At 46.6% G+C, this 27,063-nt stretch overlaps 1 protein-coding gene across 1 annotated transcript in view; it reads left to right on the forward strand.

The window, feature by feature from the left end:
• The window catches only part of DYM (dymeclin), a 342,707-nt gene extending 324,002 nt beyond the window's left edge, over nt 1-18,705 (forward strand). The window contains 1 exon segment of the mRNA XM_021686111.1: nt 18,008-18,705. Coding sequence (XP_021541786.1) covers nt 18,008-18,157 — 150 coding nt within the window. The 3' untranslated portion in view covers nt 18,158-18,705.
• The last annotated feature ends 8,358 nt before the right edge of the window (nt 18,706-27,063 follow it).

The raw sequence follows: 27,063 nt of genomic DNA on the forward strand, positions 1-27,063 counted from the left end.
CTGAGAAAGAGAGAGAGAGAGTGCCTGTGCACAAGGTGGGGGAGGAGCAGAGGCAGAAGCAGGCTCCCCACTGAGCAGGGAGCCTGACGTGGGGCTTGATCCCGGGACCCTGAGATCATGACCTGAGCCGAAGGCAGATGCTTAACGACTGAGCCACCCAGGTGCCCCCCTGATTCCCCTTTGTGGGGAGAGGCAGTTGTCACGAGCTGCCAAGGCTCCCTCCCCCCACCCCCACCCCCAGGGCCTGGCCACCACTGCTCTGTTCCCACTGCTGTGGCCTGGGTTCAGGCCCTCACCCCTGCTGCCTGGACCCCTGCCCTCCCCTCCCAGCCCCCTGCTCCCCACCCCCACTCCAGATGGAGCTTCCCAAGTAATCCTGCAAAAGCACATGCAGAGCTCCTGCTCTCTGCTGTGCTCACACAGACTTGGTGGCTCTCTGCACAGAGACTAAAGTCCAGAGTCAGGCTTGGCAAGTCTCCGTGAACCTGCCCTCACATCAGTCTCCCTTAGTCCCCTTATCCTTATCCAAGCAACCTGGAAGCCGGCTGGTCCTTGGGCAGCCTTGTGCTTTTCTGCCTCCATGCCCTTTCTTCTCTTGTTCCCTCTGCCCCAAACATTGTCCCTCCCACCCTCACACGCCAGATGCTGCCCATTGTTTACACACCACCCAACTGCCACCTCCTCCTTCAAGCCTTTCTTGACGCCCTCATTTAGTGCCATTTCTCCCTTCTCTGGACTTCACGTGATACTTAACACTTCCACCTTGTCTTACAGTTATTTTTGTAGATGTTTTATTTCAATGCCTATGTTATAAACGCCTTGGTGCAGAGTTTCTGCCTCTCGTTTTTGGTATTTTCTCTGCCTGGAGTTTTCCCTAGGAACCATGAGGATTATTTAAGCCACAGAGTACCATGATTAGATTTCATCACTACCCATGTGCCCCTCGCTATTGGAGCTCCTCAGGTCACTAGATGTGAGGGTTCAAACCTTTTTCTTGCTTGGCCAGGCTTCTGAATAATTCCCTCTGCCTGGAATACATTCCCACCCCACCCCGCCTCCTTCAGGACCACCTACATCCACTGCCTCATCAGCCTCTTCTAACTGCTCTCGCCCATGGGGTCTGTCTCTGTTCTCTGTCCTGAGCCACCATAGCTCTTGGCAAGGGGTACCATTCCTTACTCAGCAAAGCCTTCCCTGAACTGGGAAGAAAAGCCGCCTTCTCTCCAGTCCAGGCACCTTGTATGAGATGTACAGACAAAACCTGTGGAGGGCAGGCAGGCACCAAGCGCCGGACAGGACCATGAAAGAGTTTCTAGAGGAGGGGAAGCGTCTGAGCCAGCTCTGCAGGAAATGATAATGTGGCAGGAAGGACATGTTGTCCATAAAGAGCAGTCTCAGAAAAGGCATGGAGGCGGGAATTGCCTGGAATGTACAGAGGACCTCGGAGAGTTCACTTTGATGGTTCATATGAAGGAGAGGCAAGAGATAAAACTAGGAGGTCACGTGGATCTGTCTGTGCACATCCCAGACTCCCTCGAAGTCAGAACTGGCAGTTAGTACATCATGTCTTCTGACAGTAGGTTATGTTAAAGAATTGTTTTTTAGTGATTTTTTTAAAGATTTATTTATTTGAGAGAGAGAGTGAGAGAAAGAGCGTGGTGGGGAGGGGCAGAGGCAGAGGGAGAGAGAATCTCGAGCAGACTCCGTGCTGAGCGTGGAGCCTGACACCAGGCTTGATCTCATCTGACCTGAGCTGAAATCAAGAGTCAGATGCTTAACCGACTGAGCCACCCAGGCACCCCTAGTGAGTCTTTTTTCCATTTGCATTCATGTTAGCTCTCCCAAGTAATTAACATTACGTAAGGGCAGCAGGGACCATATTTCATATTTTTTAAAAACACGTTTATGATACAAAAGATAACTCTAACTTAATTTAGTCTCATATTGGGTATCTTAAAAGAAGAGCAAAAAGTTCTTACCTGTTTGATAATATATAGGTTAATATTTAGGGATAAAATTATGTGTCTGGGATTAGCATGGAAGTAATTCAGAGGAGGGAAGTTTGAGGTAAATGAGGCAAGAGTGACCTTGAGTCGATAACCTGTAGCTGGTTGATGGGCACACTGTTCTCTCTACTTTTGTGTATGCGGGCACTTGTCCCTAATGAAACATGGGGAAATAGGCCTTCCGATGGTCCTGAGCACGCCTTCAGCTTGGGCTCCCAGCCCTTCGAAGGCCCTGCACTGCAACTCCGTGTGGCCCCCACCTGTACCTCCTATCGCACTGCCATAGCCCTGACCTCCAGAACAGCCAGGAAAACAGCCACAGGTCAGCCGTTTGGTCGGGGTATAGTCACAACAAATGATGGGACCCATCAGCCAGATGGCAAAGAAGACCATTATCTTGTATCCACCATTGTGTTAAAATACCGTAACTGTTAAAGCATCAGTGGCTGTGGGGGGCCTGGGTGGCTCAGTCATTAAGCGACTGCCTTCGGCTCAGGTCATGATCTCAGGGTCCTGGGATCGAGCCCCGCATCGGGCTCCCTGCTTGGTGGGGGGCCTGCTTCTCCCTCTCCCACTCCCCCTGCTTGTGTTCCCTCTATCACTGTGTCTCTCTCTGTCGGATAAATAAATAAAATCTTTAAAAAAAAAAAAAAGCATCAGTGGCTATAATTAAAAAATAAATATTAATACAGAGGAAAGGAAGGTGCAGAGATGAGTGGGTCACCTTGCAGGAGGGGTTGAATCAGAAGCTTTGTCTCAGCACATCTTTCTTCATCAGAAGGTGTTCGTGCTCACCAGGATGGGGAAACCATGGAAAGACGATTAACAGTGACAGTTACTCTTTGATAAGCACAGCGTTCTCCTTTAGTCTGCCTCTTTTAAAAGTAAAGCTCTATTTTAAAAGCCCCAGAATTTAGATGTCATCCCTCTCATGCTGAGCACACTGTATTTCTCTTTAGGAGAAGTTTATGGTTTTCACCTTGTTTTATTTATCCCAAATTGTGATTTTTTTTAAATAAGACATACACCTATATTTTCTTTTCTAAATAAACTCCAAATATAAAAGAACATTTTATTATTTAAGTGTTTCATATATCCAGATTCTAAAATATAATATATTGATTATTTAAATTTAGGATTTCCCTTTGAAATATCCTTTAAAATGTTCTGTGAATATTTTCCAGGTAAATTCCGGTCTTATTTAACTTTCATGCTTGCAGCATTTAACAAATTGAGTTATCCATGGTTAGTCCCTGGAAGTAAATGGAGAGATAAGCAATGTATCTTTCTTTATTCAAATATGTAAATATGGAATAATTAGAGCCGATGTTATAAGACACAAGACTCCTTCCTGCTAAGCCACTGTCCTATTTTGGAAATGACTATACATCTTCGAATGGTTCACCTACAGATGTTTTGCTTGCCTTCTGGGGCACCGATGTGAAAAGAAGGATAATGGTGGAGACCAAAATGGAGAAGGAAGGAGTCCCTCTATTTCCCAGTTTGCCTGTGGTCATGACCTTTGTCACAGGGCAGGAGATGGGCTCTTTCCGAGCCCTTCTGTGGCGTGGCTTGAACAGGGCAGAGCAAGGTGCTGGCCCATCTGGCCCTTGCTCCCCTCTGCTGGATGGGCCCCCAGCCCGACGTGAGCCTCGTCAGCAGTAATGCTTTACCAGATGAGGCACTAAGTGTCCGAGAGGTGACGTGATTTGTCCGAGTTTATTAGTGTCGGAGCCAGGTCTGAAATTTCAGATGTCCCGAGTCTCCCCTCCATTATACCATCCATAGCTTCGATGGCAGAGATACATTATTAATCTTAAAAGTTTATGCTTCCTTATCACGGTGTTTATCTGCATTGCAAGTAATCAGTAAGTGTGGCCATTACCACGAGGAGCATTAAGTACCAACTGCCTGCCTTTTATAACTTCCAGTCTGTGTCGGCTAGGAAATCCGAAGGGACAGGGGCAGAGCGTTTGCCTGGCCCAGCCATGGCTTTCCGACCGTGGCTCCCGCAGCCCTGACCGCGCCCTTAGTTGATGTTTGCAGTTACACCTCCTCTGCCCATATTTGCAGCACACAGAGCCACCGCTTCAGAGGAAATAGAAAAAAGTTGGACTCCCAGCTTCCTTGCCTTGCCTTTCCTGACCACCGTGGCCCGGGTTTGTGACCCTGTGTGACCCCGTACATGAGCAGCATCCATGAGACTTGGGGCTCCAGGAGCGACCCTCTTACCCCCATGCCCCCTTCCCCAACCCCCCCCCCCCACCCCTCCCGTGCACGCTCGCCCTCCTGGGCTGGCCTGGCCTTTACCGCTCGGTACCACTGCTCTGCGCCTCTGAACAACCTTCTAACCTGCCCGTGGTGTTGTGGCTCATTCGTAAAGTTGTGAAATGTTCCCTTCTTAAGAAAATTGGGGGAAAACATTGAAATCATGTGGGCTTCTGTCTGTGCAGTTACATTTCTAACCTGCCCCGAGGCCAGCATTTTAGATGTGGTGGGCTGAGTTTTAAACCTCTCACACACTAAGGAATGAAATAAAACCTGTGCCTTTTTGCACAGGAAAGGGGACACGTGGGATTCGAGAATGGCAACGGACAGGCTTTCACAGACAGAAGCTTTGGTGTTTGTTTCGGCCCACAGATAGTAACGTCTTCACCTCTCCGGGAGGATCTTCCATGGCAGCATGCGGCCTGAGATCCAGGGCGTATTTGATCTGTGACGACATCACCTGTCTGTCCTTTATTACCCCTTCTCTGTGTTGGTTTTGGAAAGGCGAGCATCTGAAGGGTTTTTCTTTCCTGCCATAATACTGACAAGAAAAATACTCTTTCTCCGGTGAGCTGTTGAGTTGCTCTGCTTAGTTTCGGTGCTAGAATAAAGGAGGACCCTGGGACACTCTGGCTCTCAAGTCTCTCCGAATTGTCTTCAGGGTCCTGCCTCTGTCTCAGGAAAGCAGGGGCAGGGTGATGGCAGAGGAAACGGGACCGTGACCAGCATGGCTTGAAAAACACTGACATCTGCTTCGGCCGTCCCCGTCCCTCACGCCCTGGCCAGGCTGGGGGCCCGTGCACACCTGATGGTCCGGGGCCACTGTTCCCAGGGCCATCCGCCGCCCATGGCCGGTTCGCTCATCTTGTGTGTGCCCTCACCGAGTATTTTTGGAACCCTTCAAGGGACCATTTCCTCATCCAGCCTTTCCATCCTTCAGCTCATCATACTCTTTGTCTTCCCATTCTCGCTGCAGGGGACCTTTGTCCAAGAAGGGGAATTAAAAATATGTACCCAAAGCGCTGGAACAAGCTGCCTGTTTAGCCCCCGCGGAGTCTAGGGAAGCTGCACAGCTTGGCCCTGAGCTGTTAGGTAGGATCCTGCACGCACAATCCCATTAGAACTTCAGGCCAGAAGGAGTATTGCTGCTGTGGATTGGCCAGAGCTCTGGATGCTTTGTACTCCAGTCTGTCCCCCGTTAACGTCCACATCCTTGCACATAGACTACGGGACCGTAAAAGCAGTTAGTTATTCGTGAAATGATTGCATGCTAGGGAAGCTAGGAAGTTCCTAGCACAATTTGGACCCACTGGATTGTCTTTGAAGCACCATTTTCCACCGACCTTTCCCCTGTTTTTTATTGCAGAAGGCTTTCACTTTGTCCTCAGGCTCCATGCCGATGGTTCTGAGCCTCTGTGCCTAGGGGCCAGCCTCGCCAGTGGCCCCAAATAATGATTTCTTTTTTTTTTTTTTTTAATAGGTATTTTTTTTTTTTTTTAAGATTTATTTATTTGCGAGAGAGAGAATGAGAGACAGAGAGCATGAGAGGGAGGAGGGTCAGAGGGAGAAGCAGACTCCCTGCCGAGCAGGGAGCCCAATGTGGGACTCGATCCCGGGACTCCAGGATCATGACCTGAGCCGAAGGCAGTCGCTTAACCAACTGAGCCACCCAGGCGCCCCCCCCCAAATAATGATTTCTTGTTAGACCTCTGCCACATTTTAGCCTTGAGGCCTGAAATAAATCACTGTTACTGTAGGCCTCAGTTTCCCCACGTTCTAAATGAATTTGCTGTTTAGACGGTGTCTAAAGCTTTCCAACTCCAGTTCTCGGGGATGCCTTAACCATCTGCAGTCTCAGCCGTCCCAGATCCCGAACTTTTACTCCCACGTACGGCTCCTCCTCCGAAACTGAAATTCTTCTTCGCTCTGGTCATTCTTTTATTTCTGCCTTCCTGAATCACGGAATATTTGAGGCCCAAGAATTCGCCTTTTAGTAAGTGCCTGCCCAGGTCCTACTGATGCTACTGCTCTGTGGACCTCATTTCTCGAACGTGACTTTTGGCAGGGGAGAGCGGATGGGTGAGGTTTGTCTGGAGAAACGTCATGCGCACACGCGCACACACAGACCCCACCATCATCACTACCACCCCCACCACCCAGTCATTGTAATGACCTTCCCCACCTCTCTTACCTCCCTCACCACCCCTCCCAATGCCTGAAGAATCCAGGAGAAATCAAGTACAATTCAAACTCTGACCCTGTCCACCTTTAGCATCCCACCCCCCACCATTTACCCCCACACTTAACCCAGCCCCTGAACCCACTCTTCCTTCCTGCCTTGCTTGTCCCTGAAGTGGCCTCCTTGCCTCTTCTCTACCTGTTCTTACAGCCTGGGTCCTGCCGCCTCCGTAAAGACTGTTCCAGATGACCTCTCCTTGCTGGAAACTCTGCAGTAGCTCACTTTCAGTATGACTCTTCTTGGTATTTAACAATGAGATGCCGTTTCAGTGTTTAGTTTGTGCATTTATACTGTCTCCTTACTAGATTTTCGGCCCCTTGAGAGTAGGAACTTTGCTTTCTACTTGCCATGCCCCAAGGGTTTCCCACATAAGAGGCTGGTTGGTTGATGAAGCTGGAGTGAGAAGGGGAAGCCAAAGTGTGGAGGCTGCAGGCGCCGTTACATCGTCCGTACGGTGTGGTGCGGCAAGGAAATACAGACTTTGGTTCTTTCATGTACTAGTAGATATTTTTAAATTTTGAAATCTAGGGGTGCTAAAGATGGACAGGGTCAGAGTTTGAATTTTCAAAATTAAAACATTTGAAAGTTTGAATCTGAACCACTTTTATTTGAACTATAAAATAAAATACCCTGGAGCGCCTGGGTGGCTCAGTCGGGTAGGCGTCTGCCTTCAGCTCAGGTCATGATCCCGGGGTCCTGGGATCGAGCCCCGTATCGGGCTCCCTGCTCAGTGGGGAGTCTGCCTCTCCCCGCTGCTCATGCTCTCTCTTGCTCTCTCTCTCTCTCTCAAATAAATAAATGAATAATCTTTAAAAAAATTTCTAAATAAAAAAATAACGTAGCCTATATTCCCTAGATATTCTATACAGGCATTTTTATTAGTTCTCCTGTGATTGTAACATAGCGGGTATAAATTCTCAATTATATACATCTATGATAGTCCAATTGGAGAGAGATTATACACCATTCAGTTCTCTTATATAGTTGAATATAGAGTAGGGTAGGTTTCCCCTTTGTTATTTTTCTTTTATCTGTCCGAGTTCTCAGTCACAGCTCTACTGTGCTAGTGTTTTCTCTCATCCCCCCTTCCTCAGTGACCTACCCGACCTCCCACTTTGCTCTCTGTTTGCTTCTACCTGTTCATGTTTTCCTGGAGAAAAATCAGATGAACTGTTTTGATTAGTTCTCTCTGATGCACTCATTGCTTATCTCCTGTCTTGAGGTTTTCAACCAATTAAACATCTCACACCTGCTAGCTATTTCACAAACCAAGACAACACGCTGTGATACATGACACCAAACCAAGTTTTTGGATCATTTAATGATGGTCAGTATGTTTACTGACCTCAAGGGGCTAAAAACACAACTAATTCATCAATGGCATTTTTTTAATCTTGGGCAGCTGTCAATTGCTTTCTCAAAGAACAGCCTGAGTTTGAAGACATGTGGGGCTGAGGTAATATGTGTGTTCACTATATTAGAACAATTTCTTTAAAAAGTAAACTTATTTTAAAAAGTAAACATATCCAGTAGTCATTTAATGTAAATTTCAGTTAACTTGGTATACCTTAGGACTAATAAAGATTTTTGTTGTTTTATTTGTACCTTCTTTTTAAAAGAGTAGAAGGAACTTATGTGGGAGTGAGGGGTGTTTAGTCCTCTAGTGCTGACATTCTGTGATTCCATGAGTTCTTAGAATTAAGGCTCAGAAAAAAAAAAAAAGTAAGGTTCAGGAATGTAATATGGATTTTTCTAACTGACCTCAACCTGTCTTTTTTTGAAGCTAGGGGATCCCATCTTCTAGATCAATTAACCTCGCATTTTTATGATTTTAGAACTTCCTGGACACAACCATCCTTGAATGGAATCTAAGACTCACTTCATACCAAATTCTGCTTTTTTGGCACAAAGTAGTATTAGGACTCATTCTAGAGCATTCTGCTTCTGTTTCCTTTCCTCTAGATTTCCTGATACCCTTTTTTAATCCTAATGACTATGCAGAAGTAAACAAATCTCATTTTGTGTTTTTAATTCATTGATTCCTCATGTTGGAATAACCACGGGGCCAAGACTGTGGCATTTGACAGGAAGTCACAGATCTGGGTCACCCCCCTCGTGGATCGTGCTTGGGTCACTGGGAAGTACAGTCATAGGAAGTACTGAACCCGAATTTTAGGTGATAAATGCTTGCCACTAGGATCGTGGCTTTTAAGTAGGATTTTCTCCAGCTAGATTGAGGAAAACATCATTGGTTTAGCAACCACAAGGCTTCTCACATAACACTTGGAATAGCTTGTTCTTTCCATAAGCAGAGGGGGAAAAAATCCTCCTGTCCATAATGGGTACATGGGAATGTTGATTATCAGAGGCTAGTTTTAACTTCTTGCCAAGGAAGGAATAATGAAGGCATGACTTTTCTAAGAATGGGTGATGCCCCTGTAGTCTTGAAAAATTATCACGTTTGCTTATAACTTAAATCCTAAGAATGTGCAAAGAAGTTAACTCTAGGAAATTAGAGATAGCTTTTCCAAGTTTGTCTTAGTTGGAATTGTCTTTCCATGTATCTCTTTGACATACTGTGGCAAAGCCTGTGTTCTTGCCTGACATAATCACCCGAGTTCACCCCAGTCTGAGCTGGGGTGTGCCAGTGAAGCCACCTGCCTGCCCTTGTCCCCACATCCCCATGTCCTCTACATGTCATCCACATGTAACTCCTCGTGCATGGACATTCAAACTCAACAAGGATCCTTGTTTTGCTAGAATTTGTCTAAACATGATTCAGAATCTTTCTCCAAATCTGTATCTCTCTCTCACTCCCCTAGTTCACATATTATTCTGAAAAAAGAATAAAGAAAGATTATCACTGATACAGTACTTAGGACATAAGTGTTAATTTGAGGGCATCTGGCCTTATCGTGACCTTGACAAGAGTAAACAGTAAAAGACTGATTAAAACTGGAACTTGTCTCTAGTCCGTGACTATAACTTATATGCAAAGAGTTCATCATTTTCCATAATTAGATATATTTTGAAATATAAAATATGGCATTGACCATATTTGAACACTGAACATATTTTAATGAACATTGAACATATTTAATGTTTAATGAACATTGAACATATTTTAATTTTAATGTTGATTTAATGTATGTCAACATTATCCATTATCCGTGAGCTGGATTTTTCTACCAGCAAGAATCCGACGTGGTAGAATGGTGGTAGGCAAGGAGCATGGCAATTTGAGAAGTAAATGAATCTATTAGATTTGAAGTATTGCCCCCCAAATCCCAGTAAGTCAGCTCATTTGCTTCTCAAAGCAACATGGGCTTAATTTGGCTCACTCAGTTTAGGCAGTTATTCCACTAACTCACCTAGTGTGCAGGACTCCATTTCCCAAACCCTTCCCCTGTGCCTCACCCCCAAAGAACTCTGGGGTTTTGTTTGTTTGTTTGTTTTTAAGATTTTATTTATTTATTTGACAGAGAGAGACACAGTGAAAGGGAACACAAGCAGGGGGAGTGGGAGAGGGAGAAGCAGGCTTCCCGCGGAGCAGGGAGCCCGATGCGGGGCTCGATCCCAGGGCCTGGGATCATGACCTGAGCCAAAGGCAGATGCTTAATGACTGAGCTACCCAGGCGCCCCAAGAACTCTGGGTCTTTCTACAAACAACAATTTTTACATATTTGTTCATTTATTCAGCAAACTGTTCTTAAATCCCTGGCAATATTCTAAGCACTGGGGGACACATCAGTGGAAAAATTAAAATCCCTGCCCTCCGGGAGCTTATACTCTACTTAGAATTTTATCTAATAGTAGTAGATTTATTTTCTGGGATTGCACTCTTCTGGTCAGATAGCTGGGTCCTATACAAACTGATGAGCCCCTACCGAAGGACAGGCAAGTCCTGCCACCAGCCCAGCCATGGGCCTGCTTTCAACAAAAAAAGTTCTGCCAGTAAATGCTCCACTTTGGCCCTTCATCTCCCACCCTAGAACCAAGCCGTCCTCCTCCTCCCAGCCTCCTGAATTGGAATTGATTGGCCTCCAAAACAGGTGCTTTGACTCAATAAGGCAGGTCAGTCTAGAGGAGTTTACACATTTAGCAACCTGGACTGTTGCCTCGGAGCTAATGACTTTTAAATTACAAGTATCAGTTCCCAGCCTGTTCTCTCACCAAATGAACGAACTCATCATCCCAGCCCTGGAGGCCCGCCTCCCTGTCTCCACCCTCCGTCTTCCCTGTGCCCTAGCCCCACACTACTTGCCAGGCCCCAGGGTGTGCTCTGGGCTTCTGGGAGTCTCTCCACATGCAGGGCCAGCCCCCCTTCCTGTCCCCAGCCCTGTCCCTACAGGTTAGAACCCACCTGTCAGGGCTTTTCTCCAACTTCCCGTGCGGCAGGAGGGCCTACCTGTCGTCCTTCCTTCTCCTTTGTGCCACCCCACCAGCCCTCAGAAAAGAGAGACAAATTTAAAACTAAAGACCTCCTTACTGTGATTCCCCTTAACCTGGGGTCTGTAACAGAAGGGTCTAACCAGGGAAATTTGCTCAGGTTTCACACTCAAGTGGGTTTCAGATTCTGGCTGATGGTGTGATGGTAAATTTAGGGAGAGCTCATCACAGGTGTGGGTTCAACCTACTCTCTCTCTTTTTTCCTAAAAGTTTTTTGACCACCAGTTACAGAAGCTGTTAGTGTCGCTTGCAGAACTCAGGGGACAAGCCATTGTCCTGAGCAAGAGGTGGTTGGTCACCCAGCCCGAGCTTCCAGGATAGGTGCCTGCTCACCTGTAACCCTCTTCTTAGGTGCTAACTTGCTTGCTAGAGAGGCCCCCACTCCTGGCCAGCTGCAGTGCTCTCAGATCTGCCGTGTAGTGTGACTCTCTGCTGAACCACCCTCATGGTGGGCTTCGTAATTTTAGCTTCATATCTCATAATTTCTAACTTTTAATAAGTAGCCCTTTCTAATTTTCTGTATTTTGAATTTAGCTTTTCATTAATTTTTAAATTGGCATAAACTGGAACTCCCCCTTCAGCGTCTCTGTCATTCATAGACCAGAGCCTGTCTTCTTTTTCTCAGTTAAGTAATGACGTTTGATCCATTTGTAACTCATTCCCTTACACATGGAAGAGACTGCAGTCCAGGCTTGTACAGACGGTAATGTAGCTGAATATAGATGCTTCCTGATTTGTCTATTCCTATTTCTCCTGGAGTTTGCTGTCGAAGCCCACCTAACATCTTCCGATCCTGGGATTAGCCAGATGGACCAGGGAGGGAGCCCTCCCAGGGCGCTGTCCTTCCATCTTGTGCCACGCTCCCCTCTGTTCTTATTCCTACCAAATTATACCCCCTGGTAGAGAAACACCAGCTCTTCCTCTTTCCCCCCTCCCCAGCCCCAAGCACAGCGCCTTGGATGCAGCAGGTGCTTACCGGGCTTTACTTGAAGGGCCCATCACTGAAGGACGTGGTGTTGCTCAGCCGTAGCAGGTGAGGGAGAGAAGGGGAGGGGAGCTGGAGCATCCTCCCCAAATGTACCCCCAGAGAAAACCATTGTATGTGAATTCTTTTACCTTGCCGTCTTACAACAGGATCTTGAAACCAGTTTACTTTTCATCTACACGGAACCTGCCTACCACCAACACTGTGTGCCCCGCTGACAGGAACCCCCCTCCCCCCTCCTAACCCGCACCCTCTGCTGGTGGCGACAGGTGCCTCGCCCCCAACCATCACCCTTCACAACTCCCTTCAGAGGCTGAATGTGGGCTTTTAAAGAATTCTTGCTAATGGGCTGTTTAGCTATTTGATTTTACACTGCACTACATTTCTGGAGCCATGCCAGGTGCTTGCTAGAGTTTCTGGTGCTATCTCTGTCATCTTTAGGTGGAAGGGGGAAAGCTCCATTGAACTTTCGTGGTCATAAAAATTATTGCATTTGAGCCCTACATCTGCTCACTGAACTTCCTTTGGGTTTTCACCAAATCACATGACCGACAGCAGAAAGGCTTTTGGTCTAAAGTTTTTGGTCTGCTTCTTATACCCGAGTCTCAGTCACCAAGTCAGACCTTTGCTTTGTCTCTGGGCTGGGCGTCCGGATGTCCCACTGTGGTGGGTTGATTCACTGGAGCTGATAAAAACATTCCAGCCAAACTTGAGAGTCTAGCATTACCTCTGGCTCCAAAAATCAAAACAACCGTATTGTTGTAAGTAGCTTTGGATTGAGACCAAGCTCTGAGCTTGAGAGATGGGTTTTCTCTCCTTATTGAGCTGAGTCACAGGACAACTGTCTCAGAAAAAAAGGGGCAAAAGCCTGGGCCCAAGGTGACCAGTACCCTGCCTTCTGCTAGCCTGTTCCAGAGAGTTCTTGCCATAACTATCAAGTCAAAGCCCTCACGTCCCCAGGGCCTCTCCTGTGCTTTCCCAGAGCTTTTGTGGTCCTCAAGCACATCCACCCGACAGCCCCTGGCTATAGCCCAGAGGGGGCCTGAGAACTCCGGAGAGGAGTTGTGGTTAGAGGGCATGTGGACGGATGTCGGAGCTGGGAAGGTCTGGGAGGGCCCAGGCGGCCCAGTCAGAATGAAGACACTCAAGTGAGGAAATTGGACTTCCCTCGGCCATCACAGGATGGCATTATTGTTCTCCACAGGCTTGAAAAGGAACATAAAGGAAAGAGTGACTTTTTCTAGGTTGTTGATCTGACATTCAGACTATGACATTTCTTGGACTGAATCCTGACAAAATGTGTCCCCAGTGTCGTTAGTGCTAAATAAAACCTTTTGTCTTTCTTTTCCTTAGCTCTCAAGACTTCTAAGACCTATTAGAGGAGCACATATTTTTAAGAATGTCTATTTAAATCTCTAACCATGTTGGCTCTCTCTAGCGAGACCGACAGGTAAATTTGAGAAGGGGGCAAATTCACTACAGCTTGAGCCCAGCTTATTCTACGAAGGCGCATTCACATTCAGTCAGGTTGAGTGAAGGGTGTTTCCAAAACTCTTTGATAATTACTTATTTCGCCCTTTTAAAATGGATCTTAAAAACAACTCATTGCAGGAAAAAGGAAGCTCTTCACCTTGTGCTTTCACAATGTGTGTAGCCAGTTTTCGAGAACATGCTCTTCTTTTTCCTGCTATTTATGGTTTATCCTCTGGACTGAACCTTTTAAGTGTCGGTGAAAAGTTCTGAGCAAAGAACCCAAGAAATACTACCTCTGTGCTCACTTGTTCCTTTGAGGAGAGGGGAGCTGGGGCGTGTGTGTGTGTGGCGTCCACAGTGTTCAGCTTAGAAGTGCATTCATGCCGCTCTGTCTGGTCTTGCTCTTTTGCTTCCACCGTGTCCAGTGGCCCCCGCTCCAGCAATGTGAAGTCGGCATCCAGAGTGTGGCAGGGCCTTCACAAGCCAGCACGGGCAGGGGCCACGGCTGGACCTCCGCGTGGTTAGCTGCAAGCTCTCGGGCTGCAGGGCAGCTCAGCCACAGCCTTATGCTTGTCTCGGTTTTAAGCAGTTGGGAGGCTTCGACTTTAAAACCATCTCTTGTCAACCCACAGGACAGCTCAGGACCTTTCGACGTTTACCCTCTCCTCGAGACTGCCACCAGCTCATTTGATTTGTCACAACCCTGTGAAGGAGACAGGATGGTTAAATTCAAAATCTCAGAGTAAACTTTATGTTTTAAGAGCCCAGATGAGGATATGAGCCTTGTCCCAAGTCACCCAGCTCCCAAGGCCTGGACTTTCAGCTCTTAAATGCTAGGATTGTGTGTCACTCAGCTCGATTTTTAGTCCTGGGCTCATGACATGGTAGGCTTTCGGTAAATACTTGCTGAATGACTGAATTAGTGGAAAAAGATGGGGCTAAAACTCAATTATCTGCTTGCCTTTCAAGTGCTTTTTCTAGTTTGTTCAAGGATTAAATGAGTGACTAAATATAAAGTGTTTGAACTTGCCTGCCACATAATAGGTGATCGGTTCTGTTAGCTACTGTTATATACTATATAGTGGATGGTCTTGCCACGCTGGGTATCATCCTTTGTTGAGAGTCTGTTGACTACATTTACTACCAGAGTGAGAGATGGGTTGTTGTTTTGACATAAACTTGAGCCACAATGAAAACAAGGCATTTTCAGCTCTGTTTGATCAGGTGTGCTGGGAACGATAGTCATGGGGATGCCGGGGGTGCTTTTCCTACTGGCCTTTTCCTAGATCTGCCCATGCACGATCAAAGGGCAGGCTCGGACTCATTACTCTCTCTCACTGAACAGTCATCAGAATTTCCCCAAAATCATAAGGGCAGGAAAACTTAGCGCTAGCCATTGAGCAACTCTAGCCTAAGCGTCTTTAATTAAGTTGGAAGGAGTTCTTATACAAGCCGTCGGTTTTCTGGTTCTCCTTCCCATTCCACCCTCAGAGAGGCAGAGAGCAGCCTGGTGCAGATTGTCTGACACCCTTTCCTAAGGCCTTCATAGGAAACCCCCAAATACGTCACTGGATGGAGAAAAGGTTGCACATCTTTTAGTCATTTCTACCTCTAACAACAAGTGCATCGTATTGGCGACATTACCACTTAGAAATGTAGGATGTTGTTATTCTAGCTGAAAGAGGCAATGTGGGGGCTCTGACCTTTTCGGGCCACCACTCTATCCCCTCTCCGCGCCCCCCCCCAGCCCCTCACTTCTCTCTGGGTCAGTGGGAGAAGTTTTCTCAAGATTGAGGCCATTCTAAGAACTAGGATTTTCATCCTTGTTATTAGAGGGTAAATTTCTTGTTCAGACCCAGTCCCTCATTCTTGATGATGACATCTCTGTGGCTTGGTTGTTTTTTAAGGACCAGTAGTGAGCCGGGTTCTGTGCCATGCGGTGAGAGAACAGCGCTGTCCCTGAAGGGCCCTGTGCAGCCTAGGAGAGTTGAACCGAAGGACAAAGGACTAGGGTGGCCACAACTCTGTCACTTTTTCAAACTGACTTTCCCACCCAGTCAGACCTACACTTTAACCCCAACTCCACCCCACAGGCTGTGTGACCTAGAACCGGCTTGGCCTCTCCAGGCCCTGCTTCACCTTCCATTAGCGGGGTTGGCCGTATCAGCCTCAGCCGGACCTTGGGGTGACTGGCCACAGCGTGGTGCCCGGGCGTGCTCAGCTGCCGGGAGCTACCAGCCGCACCCTGGTGATACAAACGCAGGTTTCTCGTGGGAAAGCGTATCATTGTGTTGCAGCCTGTAAGACAGAACAACTGATTCCATGACAGAGATTTACTGCCACCTCCAAGAACTCTGTTCCCTCAGCCCTGAGAAGCCCAGGCCAGGCTGGAAGCAGCCCAGAGTGGGGGGGGGGGGGGCGGCCACCTGAATCCCAGGCACGGCAGGACGTGCTAGCAGCCGCCGTCTCCCTGAGCTGGCCAAACCGTGTCCCCCAGAAGGCCCGGGACAGCCCGCCGGGAGGAGTCGCCCTCTGAATGGCAGTCACTGCTGCTGCCGTCCGCACCCTCGGACATTTGCAGCCTACAACCAAGGACAACAAAGTACGGATTCGAAACGCTCGTGGTCCGAAAAGGCGGAGGTTTTCATTAAGCCAGAGGCCTTCTGCATGGGCCTCTGAAGTGTGGGGTACATAGAGTGTGAGGGAGGATGTGGGAGGATGTGGGAGTAGGTAATGCAGGAGTTCGGGCCACTTATAAATCCCTTTTGTGTATATTCTATGTTTACGTAATGCCTTTGGAGCCATGGAATAGAGTTGGTTTTCATTAAAGCTGTAACAGAGGGGACTGCATCCTTGACCAGAGTAACTCTCTTTCAGGAATTCCTATACACATTTTCAGGATTTAACTCAAAACTCACCTTGTCAGGAGCATCTCCTGCTTACTCTGCCTTTCTCTCATCTGTCTGGAACTCTGTGGATCCAGCACTTAGGTGTCGAGTCTCAATTATTGTAAAATGCTGTTTTAAAATTCCTACAAGGGGCACCTGGGTGGCTAAGTCGGTTAAGCGGTCAACTCTTGATTTTGGCTCAGGTGATGATTTCGGGGTCCTGGGATTGAGCCCGGGTCGGGCTCCACGATCAGTGGGGAGCCTGCTTGAGGAATTGCTCTCTCCCTCTGCCCCTCCCCCCACTCACACATTCTCTCTCTATAAAATAAATAAATCTTTAAAAATAAAAATAAAATTCCTACAACTTTGTGTAGATGGGTGGATGAGTGGGTGGCTTTCCTGCCCACCCCCCTCTTTCCTCTTCGTTTAGGCCTGCTGGCCTCTCTCCTGGTCCAGGCCTGTCCCCACCCCTGCTATGTGCCCTCTGTTCTCCACACTGTGACTGGAGGGGTCACTGCGCAGAGCCATTCTCACCAAGCCCCCTTCTCAGACCCTTCAAAGGCTTCCAGGACCTTAGCGCGGAGGCCAGGGCTCCTCATGCGGCTCCTGTGTCCCTCCTTGCTCCTGGGGCTGGGCCCTGCTTGCCGGTGCTTCCCCCTGCCCACCTTGCACCTCCAGCACCTCCTCTGCCCTCCAGCCTGCTGTGCCCCTGCCTCACACCGGCCTTGCGTCCACCTGGTCCGGCAGGAGCGGCGCCCTTCCCTCCTCACCTGGCTGCCCATCCCCCCCCACACACACACACCTCCACCGCCTCCCTCAGGGCCCTGGAGCCTCCAGTCTTTCTCACTAATCTGTTCTCATTGTTCTGTTGCTGCTGCTGCTGCCCCCCCACCCCGGCCCCGGCACCCCTTCTTTGAGGGCAGGCCCGCCTGTGGCCATGGCCCCCTGCAGCGCTAGGCCGTCCAGTGAACAGAAGACTGTGAGAGACAATATACATAAAGCAGTGGCTGTCGCCTGGCACAGCGTTGGTCCTCGGTACATGGTTGGTTGTTTCATTCGTCCACATAGTCATCAGATGATTTCAGTGCTTGCTTATCAGCCGGGCCGCAGAGCGCAGGCCTGGTCGCCTGGCTACGTTCACAGAGCCAGACCGCAGCTTTAACTGAGCCCCGGCGAGGAGTCACCCCGGCCTCCCTCCACAAGGCCACAGCCATTGCCACGGCCCCGAGGAGGCGGCCCCGGCACCCGCCCGGCCTTCCATGAGGGACGCCTGCCTGCCCCCGTGGGTCCAGGCTGAGGAGTTGTGAGGGAAAGCTCTCATCTCCGAGGAGACTCAGCCCTGAAATCAAAGTCTCAGGAAGAGCCAGCCCTCGGCTGGGCCAGTAGGTAGTCTTTCCGCAAGCCCTCCCTCTGTCACCTATGCAGGGCCCGTTTCCACTCTGACACTTGTCCTCCTGCCTCCCCCTGTTCGGGTCCCTGCTCCGCTCAGCAGACCGACATCAGCAGACAGCTACTGACGGGCTTACTCGTCTTTCCTCCACATACTTCACGTTTTCTCAGGAGTCATTTGCAAACTGGCCGGTAAAGCCCCAGACCTCTCAGGCCCGGTGACCAGTGAGGGAGGTGGGCTCCCTGCACACCTGAGCACTGCTTTTGCATGGACCTGCGAGATTATAAAATCGTCTTGTTTTTGTTGCAGAAATTTCCAGAATTGAAATTCAAATATGTGGAAGAGGAGCAGCCCGAGGAGTTTTTTATCCCCTATGTGTGGTCTCTGGTCTACAACTCAGCAGTAGGCCTCTACTGGAACCCACAGGACATCCAGCTCTTCACGATGGATTCCGACTGAGGGCAGGACACCGTCTCCCACCCTCATCTCCCTCCCGCCGAGCAGCCCTTCAAGTTACTTTCTTCTGGGGGAACAGAAGTAGACAGATTGCCTGATGTATCTTCTAGCAAAGAGGATCACACAGGCGTGCTTCCCTTACACGCTTGGATTTGGAGAATTGGTGCCAGTTGGCAGTAGATCACTCAGCTTAGACTGTAGTGCAAAAAAGTGGGGCGGGGGGCACACGACAATAATAAATGTAAAAACCTGCTATTCCACATGCAGTTTTATTTCTAAACCAAAAATCTAGAGCTTTTCCAGGAACCCAATGCCTTAGGCATATAACACTTTACCAGTACATACTATTTTTTTTCTTTGCATGTTCAAGATTTTTGTTTTGGTCCTGTGTATGTGTGTATGTGTGTGTGTGTGTGTGTGTTTTCAACATAGAGAAATATCTGAAAAGATGATGAGACAGGAATTAGTAAGGAAATGAAGTCATATGTATGAGGGGTTGCCTTCCAGAGGGCCCATGATTAATAAACACTATGCCCGGGCCGTTGGATATAAGCCTTTAGATCAGATCCTCTGCATCTTTCAAAGAAAGAAGTGGCTCCTTCTCATGAAGCTCAGATTAGCTTTTCTGTGGATTTGGCCTCTGAGCTGTAGCTGAATTAAATTGGAGTCTAGCACAAATTAAGTTAATCTACTCTGTATTAATCATTGGGAAAAGAAAAGCTTCATTTTGAAAGCAATCTTTTTTCTTCAACCAGACTAATAGGAGAAAAGGAGACCAATTTGATTAATACAGTATTCCGCATGAGATGAAAAACATGTTTTTCTCTTCATTTCTGACTTTGTTTAAACTCTTTTGGACCCTGAGCTAGAGGAAGAAGCTTCTCTGAGGGAAACCTTCGCCGGGCTGCCCTGAGCAGAGCATGGCTTCCGGAGCCGCGGGTACTGAAGGCAGAGTGGGCTGGTCCTTTGGAGGCCGGGTCTGAGTCCACGATCACCCTCTCACAGCCTGGATGAGGAGCCTCATTTCATTCTCAAAGACACAAAAAGTATTTGCTTTTCTGCGTAGAAAGCATGTAATCTCAAATGAGACTGAGCACCCCGTGTCAGTCAGCTGTTGCCTAATCTCTATTGGGAACTAGTTCTCTCCTCTCCCTGTGTCCCTGTGTCCCTGGGCTGGAGGCCGGAGTCATCTTGGTCCATCACAATCTCAGAGGGTCTGGGAGGAGCTATGTCCAGTCACAGCAAGCTCTGGAAAGGTCAAAAACACGCCAGCACGTCAGTGCACATCTGTGTGGCTTCCGCCTGTGAAAAGCCTGGGCTGCTCCATCTCTTCAGTGGGCTTTTGAGGCTAGCCAGACAATTTCCTCGTCCTCACCAGGATACTCCCCGGGGCAGGCTGGCTGGCTGATGGACAAAGGGCCATTGCTGGCGGCTGGACCTAGGAGGCAAGGGCAGGTTGCCTGCGGCCTCCTCGGGCCTTGCTCTGTTCAGGCCTCTTCCTGTCTCCACAAATGGCTGGGGACTCTCCTGTATCTCACTTAAGATCACACAGACAGGGCCTCAGACCGGCAGATGAGGCGTGTTAACAGCTCCTGCTTAGTCGATCCCAGGGGGAGAGGCGGTTTGAAGGTGGATGGGTCAATCCTCACAGTCTGAATGATGATCATTTTAGGTGGCAATTATTTTATGTTCCCCACATGGGGAAATGATAGACAGCTTGAATTTGCTTCCAAAGCATTTTGACTTGCTTCCTTTCCTTTAAACCAAAACACACAATGTTAAAAGGGTCGCCTGCAGCACCTGAACCTCTGTTCGGACCGTGGATCTGTCCTTGGAGGCTGAGGGCTGGGCAGTGCCATGGGATAATCACTAGGCTGCAGGCCTATCAGTTCTCGGGGCAGGAGGAAATAGGGTCCCCCAAAAGTCAGTCAGAGAGGGCCAACAACCAAGGAGCCCTTGACTGAGGGGAATCCCACAGTTCCCTCCCCAGGCCACCTGGCTCACCAAGGTGCCTTCAAAGCCCCATTCTCCAGCATGCTCCTCTCCCTCACCCGCTTTTAATGAACCAAACAGCGGAAGTGCTTACTGGCCTAAAAGCTTAAGCCGGGGCTACCGCCTCAGGCAGCACGTGGGCCCACGCTCCCAGACACCACTGCGTCACTGCCTCAGCTCTGGAGACCCACCAGGAGTCTTCTGATTTTTGTGAAAGATCTATTATATGACAATAAATTTAACTGATAAACTTGAATTACGCTTGCATTAATTGGCTTAGAAATTGTTTTCCACAAAGTAAAAATGTGTAGAATGAGGCAGTACAGGGCCATCTTGTGTTTGGATGGAAGTGAACATCTGATTCTTACCCAAGATACAAAACTGTTACTGCACTGTATCATCAACAAATGGCTCTGCCACAATTATTTGTTTTTGAAAGCATGGGCCCCTTTCAGTCTCACCTTTCCTATCAAGAGTTCAGGGCACTGTGCAAAAAGCTTCAAAATGGTAACTCTGGTTCCCACGGTCCCCCGCGTTGAGGCTGGTGCCATAGATCTATGAACAAGAGCCCTGGCATCACAGGGTGGTCATCATTCAACAGTGCAGACAGAAGCAGGGCTATGGAGGAGCTCAAGGACAGAGACCGAGAAAGGAAAGACCGAAGGTCCCTGAGGTGAAGCATAGAAAGTACACCGCTCCAGAAGGAAATCACAGGAGCTGGAAACATGCAAGATGGGGAGAGGGAAGAACATAGGACCAGCATCAATCAGAACACTTAGCAACTTCCTCAAGCTTACTAAGGTAAAGAGAAATGTTCAGTGTGGGGTTGGGGGGGGGATGCTTCTAGGGCTAGGAGCTCTTAATATTCTTTAGGCAGCATACTGTCCTTTAGCTCCTGGGGAGCCAGTGTTTTGCCTTAGGCATTAAATCTTTCTGCATAACTGAGTCATTCTGCGCTCATTTCCAGAGCCATAAATTAGAGTTGTGGTACTTGCTGATACTTTATAGGCTTGAGTTTGCAAGGTCAACCCTTTGGGTCTCTTAATTCCCTCCTAGGCACTATGCCTGCAGTTTCAGGAGCTGCCATTTGATATTCGGGACTGATCCTTGGGCTGTCTGACGCCAAATTCAGGGTCATTCCAGTGTCCTACATTGCCTCCCAAGAGTCAAGGCGGTCAGGGTTTCTGTTCTCTGATGAAGAGCCCAGCTTCCTATGAACATGAGAAGCTGAGGAATGGATTATAGCACACAATTCACAGTAGCTAATGCATGTTTATTTTGTAAGAACTTTACTAAAGCATAAAATGTAATCTCATTAGAGTATATCCATTTGGGGTTCTCCACACAAAGCAAGGGAGATTCATCAGCAACTGCCCGCCCCTCCCCCACCCCACCCCCTTGGTCAGGTCATACATGGCAACCACTACTCTCCTGACTTTACAAGGTGATTGAAAGTGCCAGCTACTCAGGCAACAGCCTCTGGAATAGCAAAGACCCCCAGAAAAAAAGCAGTCTTCTACAACTAACCAGATACTACGTCACGATCCTGTGGGCTCTGGAATGCCTTCAAGCAAAATTTTAAAATATTTTGGCCAGATTTCCGAGTTCTTTGCTGGAGGGTTGGTTTAGATAACTTAGTCCTCCATTCTGATCAGTAGACTATCCTTTGTGGATGCTGTGGCCCAGCTTCCAAATCAATCCCTTCTAATCCCTGAATGTGAATTGAGGTGAAACCAAATTACTAATGCGTCCGGGTACCTAGCAAATGTATATTCTCTCTGGAGGAAGTGAACTGTTATGGACTGAATGTGTTCCCCCAAAATTAATGTAATGATCCCTAACTTCCAATGTGATGGTATTAGGAGGAGGGGCCTTTGGGAGGTCAGTAGGTTTAGGTGCTCATGATGATGGAGCCACCATGATGGGATTAGTGCCCTTATAAAAAGAGACATGAGAGTGATCTCTCGTCCTCTCCACCATGTCAAGACCTAGCAAGAAGACCACCATCGATGAACCAGGAAGAAAACTTACAGTGTTACGATCAGAAATATCCATGGGGTACCCATATAAATCCTATATTTCTGATTGTAACACTAAAAAAAAAATCCCATTTAATATTAGACTTTGATAGGTCAAGAATGCATGTTGTAAAAAATACTAGTAAAAGAGTATGTAACTTTGAAGCTAACTGGAGAGGATGGAATAACCAATTCGGTGGCAGGTTGAAGATAAGGGGATAAGAAAGAGAAGAAAAACAGAACCAGTGGGACAAATAGAAAGCAAGTTGCAAGATATATGTGATAAATCCATTATTACATTAAATGTAAACGAATTAATGCTCCATTGTTGACAAAGATTGTCAGACTAGCTTTAAAAACAACAATCATGGGATGCCTGGGTGGCTCAGTCGTTTAATCGTCTGCCTTTGGCTCAGGTCATGATCCCAGGATCCTGGGATCGAGTCCTGAATCAGGATCCTTGCTCAGCAGGGAGCCTGCTTCTCCCTCTACCTGCCACTCCCCCCCTGCTTGTGGGCTCACTCGCCCTCTCTGACAAGTTCTTTAAAAAACCCACATACACAACAATCAGAGGCACCTGGCTGGCTCAGTTGGTAGAGCATGCAACTCTTTTTTTTTTTTTTTTTAAGATTTTATTTATTTATTTGAGAAAGAGAATGAGATAGAGAGAGCATGAGAGGGGGAGGGTCAGAGGGAGAAGCAGACTCCCCGCCGAGCAGGGAGCCCAATGCGGGGCTCGATCCAGGGACTCCAGGATCATGACCTGAGCCGAAGGTAGTCGCTTAACCAACTGAGCCACCCAGGCGCCCCTGCAACTCTTGATCTAAGGGTCTTGAGTTCAAGCCCCATGTGTGGCATCAAGTTTACTTAAAATAAGAAATTTTTTTAATGAATTAAAAAAATAAAAATCCTATGCCATTTACAAGAGATACTTTTTGAAACATGAATTTAGAAATTTCGAAAGGATGAAGAAATATATACCCAGCAAACAGTAAGCATAGGAAACTGGTGTAGATATATTAATATTAAACTTTAAGGCAAAAAAAAAAAAAAGCATTAGAAATAAAAAGGGTCTGTTCAATTACCAGAAAGCGATAATTCTAAATTTTTATGCACTAGTGATATAATCTCAAAATACATCAAAGTTGATAGAAGTAGGAAATTTAGGCAAATATGCAATGATATAGTAAGATCTTAACACACCTATTTCAGTAACTGATTTAAAAAGGTATATAAAACTCAAGTTATACAAAATTTAAGCAACACAATTAACAAACTTGGCCAAATGGATACACGTAGAACACTACACTCAACAACACACTTTTCAAACGCAAGTGGCACATATGCCAAAATTTGTATGTTGAGCTATAAAACAAGTCTCAACAAACTTCAAAAGAATTCAAATGAAGTGTGTTCTCCAAACACAATGCAATTAAGCTGGAAATCAATTACAAAAAGACAATTTGATGATCCTCATATATTTGGAAGTCGAACAGATTTTAAGTAACCCATTTGTCAAGGAAGAAATCATAATGGAAACTTGAAATATTTTGAACTGAATAATAAGAATACCACATATCAAAACCTATGGAGGAAAAAAGCTTGTGAATTGCAACTAAAACTCTGCTTATACTTAAAATGCATATGTTAGAAAAGAAGAAAGGCTGAAAATCAAGCAACTACCTCAAAATTTAAAAGAACAAAGTGAATGAAACCCAAAACAAAAGCCAAAATATAGAACACAAATATACAATAAGGGGAATAAAAGAAATCAAGGAAAATTTTAAAAAGCTCTCTAAAAGGACTAAGAAGGGGTGCCTGGGTGGCTCAGTCGGTTAACACGTCTGCCTTCGGCTCAGGTCATGATCTCAGGGTCCTGGGATGGAGCCCCACATTGGGCTCCCTGCTCAGGGTAAGTCTGCTTCTCCCTCTCCCTCTGCCTCCCTCCCGGCCCATGTGCTCTCACACACTCTCTCTCTCAAGTAAATATAATATTTTAACATAAAAGGACTGAGAAGTTTGACAACTCTGTAATAAGACCAGTCAAGAAGGAAGGAGAAAGGGTGGGAGGGAGGGGGAACAGAGAAATAGCCAGTATCAGAAGTGAAGATGAGCAAATTACTTCAAATGAGACATTAAAAATATTTAAGAGGACATTATGAATACTACTAAATTTTAAATTTAGATGGAACAATCTTTTTTTAAAAGTAGTTTCTACACCCAGAGTGGGGCTCAAACCCACAACCCTGAGATCAAGAGTCCCCTGCTCCACCAACTGAGCAGCCAGGCGCCCCATAGATGGAACAATCCTGACTGTAGAGATGCTTCAGGAGTATATACATATGTCAAAACTAATCAAATTGTACACTTTACCCATGTGCAGTTTTCGTATGTCAGTTATGCCTCAATAAAGCCATTTTTAAACTTTGGATAAAATGAACAAATTTTTTTTTTATAGTGGTTTTCTTGAAATCTTGAAAATTGGGATCATCCTACATTTATTGCCTAAGTTGAATCCATAATTTAAATCTCACAAGGCAATTTACGGGCCCAGATAGCATCGCCAATGAATTCAGCCAACATCTTAAAGAAAAATAATGCCAATCTTACACAGACTCTTCTAGATAATAGAAAACCTCCAAATTCATCTTAAGAGACTAGTATATCCTTATATATAAAACATTTGACAAGAACAGTATAGGAAATGAAAATTGCATGCCAGTTTCTCTCATCATTATAGATGTAAAAGATCTAAACAAAATGTTAGCAAACAAAAACCAGCAAGTTATAAAAAGCAATATGTAAAAATACGTCATGATTAAATTGGATTATCACTCAAAAATTAGAGTCCTTCACATTAACAGAATAAAGGCAGAGAAGTAAATGATAATAGATGCAAAAAAACTTTTTATAAAATTTATAAAATTCAGCAGTCATTGGATGATATAAATGTTTAGCAAACTAGAAAAACAAGGAAATGTCATTCTGATAAAGATAGTCACAAAAAACCTAGAGTGAGCGCATCCTACTTAAAATATCAATAACTTCCCTCCTAAGATTGGGAGCAAGAAAAAGATGTCCAAGAACACACCTATTCAAAGCAGTACTAGGTAGCGGCGCTTGGGTGGCTCAGTCGGTTGAGTGTCAGAGTCTTGGTTTCAGCTCAGGTCATGATCTCAGGGTCCTGAGATGGAGCCCTGTTCCATGCTCAGCAAGGAGTCAGCTTGAAGTTCTCTCCCCCCACCCCCGGCCCCTCCATCCACTCGAGCTCATGTGCTCTCTTTCTCTAAAATAAATAAATCTAAAAAAAAAACAAAAAACAGTACTAGGTAATGATATGTACTCCATAGCATTTAGGGGAGAAGTACTGATGCCTGCAACTACTTTGAAATGCATCACAAAAAGAAAAAAAAGGATGGATTGATGGATGGATAGAAGGATGGATAGATGTATGATAGAATACATCTATGGTAAACTGGGTAAAATCTAGATCATGGATATACAGGTGTCCACTGTAAAATTCTTTCGACCTCATTGCATGTTGGGGGAAAATAGTACCTGAGGTCTTAGCCCAGTGCAATAATGTTTAAAAAAAAAAAAAAAAGATTGGATGGGAAGAAAATAAACTGTCATTATTTTCAGATGACATGATTATGTAGATAATCTGAAAGAATCTACCAATAAACTGGTAGACTTAGCAGGGTTTCCAGATACCAGATCATAAACAAAAATCACTAGCATTTCTATATGCCGACAACAAACAGAAAATGAGGGGCACCTGGGTGGCTCAGTTGGTTAAGCGTCTGCCTTCGGCTCGGGTCGTAGTCCCAGAGTCCTGGGATCGAGCCCCGCCTGCTTCTCCCTCTCCCACTCCCCCTGCTTGTGTTCCCTCTCTCACTGTGTCTCTCTCTGTCAAATAAAATCTTTAAAAAAAAAAACAGAAAATGAAATGTTAAAAATGTACCGTCTACAATAGAATTTTAAAAATCCACTAGGAAAAAATAAAAAATTAAGAAACGAAAATCCAGGGGCGCCTGGGTGGCTCAGTCAGTTAAGCGTCTGACTCTTGATTTCAGCTCCGGTCATGATCTCAGGGTGGTGGGGCTGAGCCCTGTGTTGGGCTCCGTGCTCAGCGGGGAGTCTGCTCCAGATTCTCCGTCTCCTTCTGCCCCTCATCCCTGCGTGCGCATGCCGTCTCTCTCAAATAAATATTTAAAACCCATATACACAGAAATCCATTAGGTACTCAGAGATCAATCTAAAAAAAAAAGTGACTGAAATGAAAAACCTAAATAGGTGGAAGGTAGTAGGTTCATGGATTGGGAGGCTTGACATTGCTATTGCATCTGGGATGCAGGAGGATTCCACCTAATTCCTCCCTTTGCCTATCCAACATCCACACGGTCTTTCCCCACGCACAGAGCACCATACACCCTCCTCAAAGACGATAATCCCAAAGCCCCATCCCGTTCCTGCACTCAGCCTGACATCTGATTGTGGTCTTGTTCCAAAACACAGGAGGAGCCAATTTGGCCTGATATTTTCCCAGTGAGTAATGAAGGACTCCGGCTTTTCACCTACCACGGGTGGATTCTCATCATCTACCACCCAACCACCTCCTCTAAAGTCGATGGCACATTTTACGTGATGTTATTTACAGTAATCATATAATTTACTTGAGCTAATTTAGGCAGAAAGGGACTTACTTCTGGGTATTAGGTAGCTACCAAATTCTGGGGTAGACCAGGATCTCCTGGATCCTGCTCAGCCAGGAGAAATACCCAACTGCTCCCAGGACTGAGGCAGCTTATCTGCTGCCCAACCCAGCACTCAGCACCCATCCACGCAGCTAGAGACCAGTCACTAACTGCCCATAGGAAGCAAGCACCAGCACATTGC

Source organism: Neomonachus schauinslandi, chromosome 14 (assembly GCF_002201575.2).
Source record: "Neomonachus schauinslandi chromosome 14, ASM220157v2, whole genome shotgun sequence".
Lineage (NCBI taxonomy): Eukaryota > Metazoa > Chordata > Mammalia > Carnivora > Phocidae > Neomonachus > Neomonachus schauinslandi.